This window comes from Hibiscus syriacus, unplaced genomic scaffold (assembly GCF_006381635.1).
Source record: "Hibiscus syriacus cultivar Baekdansim isolate YM2019G1 unplaced genomic scaffold, ASM638163v2 tig00111832_pilon, whole genome shotgun sequence".
NCBI lineage: Eukaryota > Viridiplantae > Streptophyta > Magnoliopsida > Malvales > Malvaceae > Hibiscus > Hibiscus syriacus.
Genome location: NW_024063190.1, coordinates 433,854 through 439,786, shown reverse-complemented (window position 1 = coordinate 439,786; position 5,933 = coordinate 433,854). Strand labels below are relative to the sequence as shown.

The window sequence follows — 5,933 nt, the reverse complement described above, 5'->3', positions numbered from 1 at the left end:
ATCAATTATTTGTATCTTACCCAAGGCTTCCATAATGCATGAACACGGTTTACCAAAGTCTAGTAACCAATCGTCCGACCAATGAGTATCACAATTATAGCGTTCCGCACATTCGCATCGATCCGGTCATGGACTCTGTTAGAGAATTGGATAGACGGTATTGCTCCAGAATGATCTACGATTATGTCCTCTTCCATTATTGACACTTCATCATTAATGAGACTAGAAACCATAGATCCCACTTCATGTTCATTCAATGATTCTACCACCTTGCTTGCATACGTTATTTTTTCAATGACCGGTTACGCAGATGGGATCTCCCCTTCGCATCCATTAGCATCTGTCATCACTGGGCCACCGCCAGTAACAGGATTGGTGTTATAAACAACGTTGGTGTCCATAGCAGTTTCTACGACAATGTCATCCGACGTACGGCTCACACACACTTCACTCTTACCTTTCTTAACCTGTCTTAGTTTCTCCAATCGGTGAGGGGACGCATGCCTCTCTCTAGCAGGCACAACGGGGATGACCGATCCTTCTTTCGGTGGTCGCCCGCCGTGATTATCTAGATTGTTCATATCATGTGGCACCCCTAAAAAAGTATCTCAAACATAACTTCCAAAATATTGTTTTAAGTTTAATTAATATTAAACTTTAAAATTGATCTTCAATAATAGTTGATAATTTTTATTTTAAAACAAAAATATGCAGGGAAAATAACATGAGGCAAAAGGCAAAACCAGATGTTGAGTTTTTACCTATAAACAAGAGAACCAAATTTCCACCACCTTATTCCCGCTCCTCTCTCTCTATATATCCGGAAATGGAAACCACACCTCCTCCGCACATGGCGGCTCCGCCTCTTCCATCGGCTATCAACACTTCAGCCGCCCCGCCACCTATCCAGATTCCAACAGCTCCTCACCACGCTCCCGATACACGGACTCATGGAACGATCAAACTCCTGCCCCTGCTGTCCACCCAAAGCTCCGCTTTATGTGCAGTTATGGCGGCACTATCCTCCCTCGTCCCCACGATAAATCATTGAGTTACACCGGCGGAGACACTCGTATGGTTGTGGTGGACCGCCACACTACCCTCACTTCTCTCTACCACCGCCTCTCCCATTCTCTCCTCCACGGCCGCCCATTTACTCTCAAGTACCAGCTTCCCTCCGAAGAACTCGACTCTCTCATCTCCGTTACAACCAACGAAGACTTCGAGAACATGATCAAAGAATACGACCATAATTTTTATCATTCCAACCCCACAAGGCCACTCCATTCTTGCTTCTTCGTCTTCCTCATCTTTCTTCTATTCTTCTTATTACTACTATCGTTATTGTTATCATAAATCTTTAGCTTTTGTCCAATAATAGTCGTCTAATATTCATCAACAATTAATCAATTTAGTGAGATGAAATATTGATCTAACTACAATAGAATAATTGCTCCCGCATTAATTTTTATAATATTTACTCCAAGTTAACCGGTCAATAAATCGAAAAACAATGATTTAAAAAATAACAACCATATAATATAAGTCGAGGAGATCGTACGATGAACTCTAGAAACACATTTTGAAATTTCCCTCCGTTTAACAAATCCATTTTTCTCTGTCATTATGGGTATCATCCGATTCATTAACACCCAGCATAAAACAAATTTCAAAATAGCTCCTTTAAATTCCCACCATTCCATTGTCACAAAATTAAGAATATATTAACTCATCAACTTCCAATACTGAAATAAATTAGCAAATTCAACGGTTTTAGTAAATCAATGGACACCAACCGGTATCTCTTTCTACCCACTGATCAATTGGTTTGATCAAACTTTTTTATATGATTATAAACTCGGGAGCAAATTTTTTTTAGTACTAACTTGAAAGAAAGTGCATAATTCAGGTATCAACTTAAGAGTAAAAAAAATCTTTAAATACCATCTCTAAAAAAATACCTGACTAGGTACCAAATGTATAATTAATTTTTTTTTTTTTTGAAATCTAAAAAAATAAATAAATTGATTTGGTTAAATTCAGGGAGAGGTAGTCTAATTGATAAAAGCCTATAATTGCTCAAATTAAGAAGGTGCTACAGTAGCGAATGATGGGTAAAGGCTGGTAGTATAGCCTGAGTGGACTTGCTTTAGGAAATACATTCAGATAAGAAAGATAAGGTTAAAAGTCAAGAAAACAGACAAGATTCTCTGCCATTTTATGTTCCAATGGACAGCTATCAGTCTTCGCTTCTGTTTATCTTCTTGTCTAAAAAATTTCGTTTTATTCCCTTCATTCGCGCCGGGAGATGGATTGCGTTTTCATGGATAAATTAACCTACCATTAGTTTGTAACAACAGCTCTACTTTATCAAGTCATGATTAAAATGCAGATATATCCCACATCGGCATCAGTCAAAGCATCCACATTGTATCCAGCGGGGCCGAATGTGTGAAAAGCATATTCAATTGTCAATTTTCGACTAAATCATCTCTCTCTCTTTACGTCCATTTTGGATGTGAATGAGACCGGAGAGTAAATGAAAAGCAGCTCCAACACATGTCATTCTTTATAAGCAACTCTGCATTTATTCCAATGATGGCTCTTTACGACTTGGGTTTTGTCTCTTAATTGACCCCAACGTGGTGCGCCTTGGGGAATTCATACACTATGTACATATATATCGAGACCTATGGAGCAATTGATATTCTCCAAAGTTCTTCCAAGTCCCCGGAATACCACATCTCCGGGAAATAAACAGTATATTGAATTTATCTCTGATAGGATCACGTAATCTATCCGAGCTCAAATATATTATCTGAAAATCATATTCATTGATCCTAGCAGACTAGGAATAGTCATCATAACCCTCAACTTTACACCATTACTAAGAGTGAATATAGAATCCGTCAACTGAGAAAAGGATTCGACCTCTTTTTCTTCCTTACTTCCTACCTGGAGATATCTTCAACGGGTCATCGATCGTAAGTCTACCGATCACTCCAAACTAGAAGATGTTAATAGCCTAGGGCCGTCACTAGTGTTGTGATCAACAATATGTATAGCTCAAGATCATGAATTGACAATACAAACAACACTGTAGCAACAAAAACAAGTGACAAAAGGGTCTGCTACAAGAGCAAGAACAAAGCATCCATCACATACACTGTAATAACAGACGGTCAAATTCATACAAAGGCACAAACACAGTTAAAAAAACTCAACAGAAGCTTTTGTAGCAGACCTATCATCACCTAGCCCTAGTCAACAAACAAGGGAATCCTAAGGGGAAAAAAATAAAGACATTGACAGTTTTGCTTTGGAGCAACAATTGCATGGTTTCTCTCCACTAACACAGTTGTTAACACTACATAGTTTCGGTTCAAGTGGAACTAACCATAATCTTGAAACCATTCTCGGGTTTAATTGGTTGTCTTTTGATCGGGATCAATCGGGAGATGTGATCGACCTGTCCAAAGCATCCAAGACATGCCTCATGGTTGGTCTCTTTTCGGGGCTGCTATGCACACAAGCCATTGTGATCTTCAGAACCGCAATTATCTCCTCCTCTTTATCTGCATCCGGGGCTAAGTACGGATCTAAGACATCCGAAAGTGGTTTCTTCTCTTCGATGCATAGCTGAATCCACTGAACAAGATCTATTTCAGTGGTACCCACATGAACTACAGGTGATCTCCCTGTGATCATTTCTAGTAAGATTACACCGTATGAGTACACATCCCACTTCTGTGATGGTTTTACCACTTTCAGTGCTTCGGGAGCCTGGTAATAAGATCCCAAGTTCGAGGAGTAAATGGGATTAGCTTCCAAGGAAGCACTCTTTTGATGTCTCTCCTGTGGTTTTTCTGAAGGTATTCGATTAGATTGTTCGGTCGGTGACCCTCCGGCTATATTGGCAAGTCGCCCAAGTCCAAAATCAGAAATGTGAGCTTCGATGTTCTGGTCAAGTAATATATTGCTTGGCTTCAAATCTCCATGAACATATTTTTTGGGGCTGAATTCATGCAGATAAACCAAGCCTTTGGCTATACCCTTGATGATTTTTAGTCGAACAGACCACGATAATGGTGTGAACGATGTCATTCCTGCCTTCCCTGATAAGAATAAGAAAACAGAGACAAATCGATACACAAGAAAAGCAATACCGATATATGACCATTATAGTACTGAAAGAAGGCTAGGTGAAATATACCGTGCAATGCAGTGGCAAGACTTCCATTAGGCATGTAATCATATATGAGAAGCTTCTCATCGACCGACCAATAGTAAGCTCTTAGTGTAACAATATTAGGATGCCTCAGCTTTCCGATTGCTTCTACTTCTGTCTGGAATTCCTTAAACCTTTGAGAGCCTCCTTCACCTAATCTTCTCACTGCTAAGGACAGCCCATCTTCAAGCACGACTTTGTACACGATACCGATCCCGCTCTTCCCCAGAACAAAAGCAGAAGCTTTGAGCAGCTCATCCAAGTCGAATGCCACCTGCGTATCCAGCGGTACAAGATCGTACTGCTCAACGTTATCCGATAAAGTCTCGGATTCATCTTTTCTGAAGCAGAAGCAATCCTTTCCCTTCCTTCCCTTTTCGAAACCATAACCGTGGTCGTCTTTCTTCTTGCTACGCGGGCAGATCCTCAAATAACAAAAGGAGAATAGCAACCCAACAAGGCATATTCCAATTATATCACACACTATTATAGCAATGACAGCTCCTTTACCGAGTCCTCTCCCTCTTTCGTATTTACCTTCATTATCATCCGACATCCCAGGTGGGTAATTATTCGGCAGAAACGGATACGAAGAAGGCGAATTGGCACCCGGAGTATCCGAGGAGCAGGGGTTTCTCAAAGGAGGGCCACAAAGCCCGGGGTTCCCTAGAAATGCTGTCGGTCCTCTGTTCATTAGAGCACCAGTTTGGGGTATTGGCCCACTCAAATTGTTAAAAGTAAGATCAATGTAAACCTTCTCAGGAAGATTTCCAAGGCTAGCTGGAATCAAACCTGCGAAAAGATTATGAGACAAATCAACAGTTCCTTGCAAGCTAGAAAGATTTCCCAAGTCACTAGGAATCATGCCAATGAACTTATTGAAAGAAAGATCAAGTTTTTCAAGAGATACCAAGCCAGTTCCGAACCCATCAGGCAAAGAACCAGTGAAATTGTTCTTGCTGAGATCAAGGGTCTTCAGTCTCTTGCACTGAATAATCGATGAAGGTAATGACCCATTGAATAAATTATCAGACAAGGCTAATGTTTGAAGATACTTAAGCTTCCCTATATCTTTCGGCAAAGACCCAGAGAAGGAATTCCCATAAAGAACCAAACTTTGCAACCCCTGAGCTTCGAGGAGCTCAACGGGCAAAAGCCCAGAGAATTTATTATTCCTCAAGTTCACATGGCGAAGATCAGATAAAGAAGCTAAAGAAGAAGGAAGAAACCCATAGAGCTTCTTCTTCGGAATGCTAACGGAAACAACTCTTTGTTCCTTGCATGTAACCCCATTCCATGAACAAGGGTTGTCATCAGAAGAGTTCCAGTTACTTAGAGACCCTTCAGGGTCCTCGTAAATGGACTGCTTAAATGAAATAAGAGCATACCCTTCACTGTTCAAACCACTCACTCCTCCATGAAAGTCCAACAGAGCTAGAACCACCACAACCAAACAAAACATCTACACATAAACAATGAGAAACTGAATATATGGCCGTGGGAGAGGGAAATGTTGGAAAGTGCAAAACTTCGGGGGTTCAAAGGCCTTACCTTCTGCGTCTACCTGGGGAAATAAACCAGGTAATGAAGGAGAAAGCTTGGAAAGAGAGAGTAATGGAGACGCAAAAGAAAGGGAGACAGACAGATAAAGAAGGAAGGAGGAGAGAGAGATTGAGAGTATGGTCGTTAGTACTGATAAGAAAGA

At 40.6% G+C, this 5,933-nt stretch overlaps 1 protein-coding gene across 1 annotated transcript; it reads right to left on the bottom strand.

Annotated features, from left to right (window-relative positions):
* Positions 1–3,079: 3,079 nt before the first annotated feature.
* LOC120171346 (receptor protein kinase-like protein ZAR1) lies at positions 3,080–5,933 on the bottom strand. Its single transcript, XM_039179055.1, has 3 exons — positions 5,780–5,933; positions 4,214–5,690; positions 3,080–4,115 (listed from the first exon to the last, which is right to left on the bottom strand). The coding sequence occupies exons 2-3, from the start codon at positions 5,688–5,690 to the stop codon at positions 3,448–3,450; spliced, it is 2,145 nt and encodes a 714-aa protein (XP_039034986.1). The 5' UTR covers positions 5,780–5,933; the 3' UTR covers positions 3,080–3,447.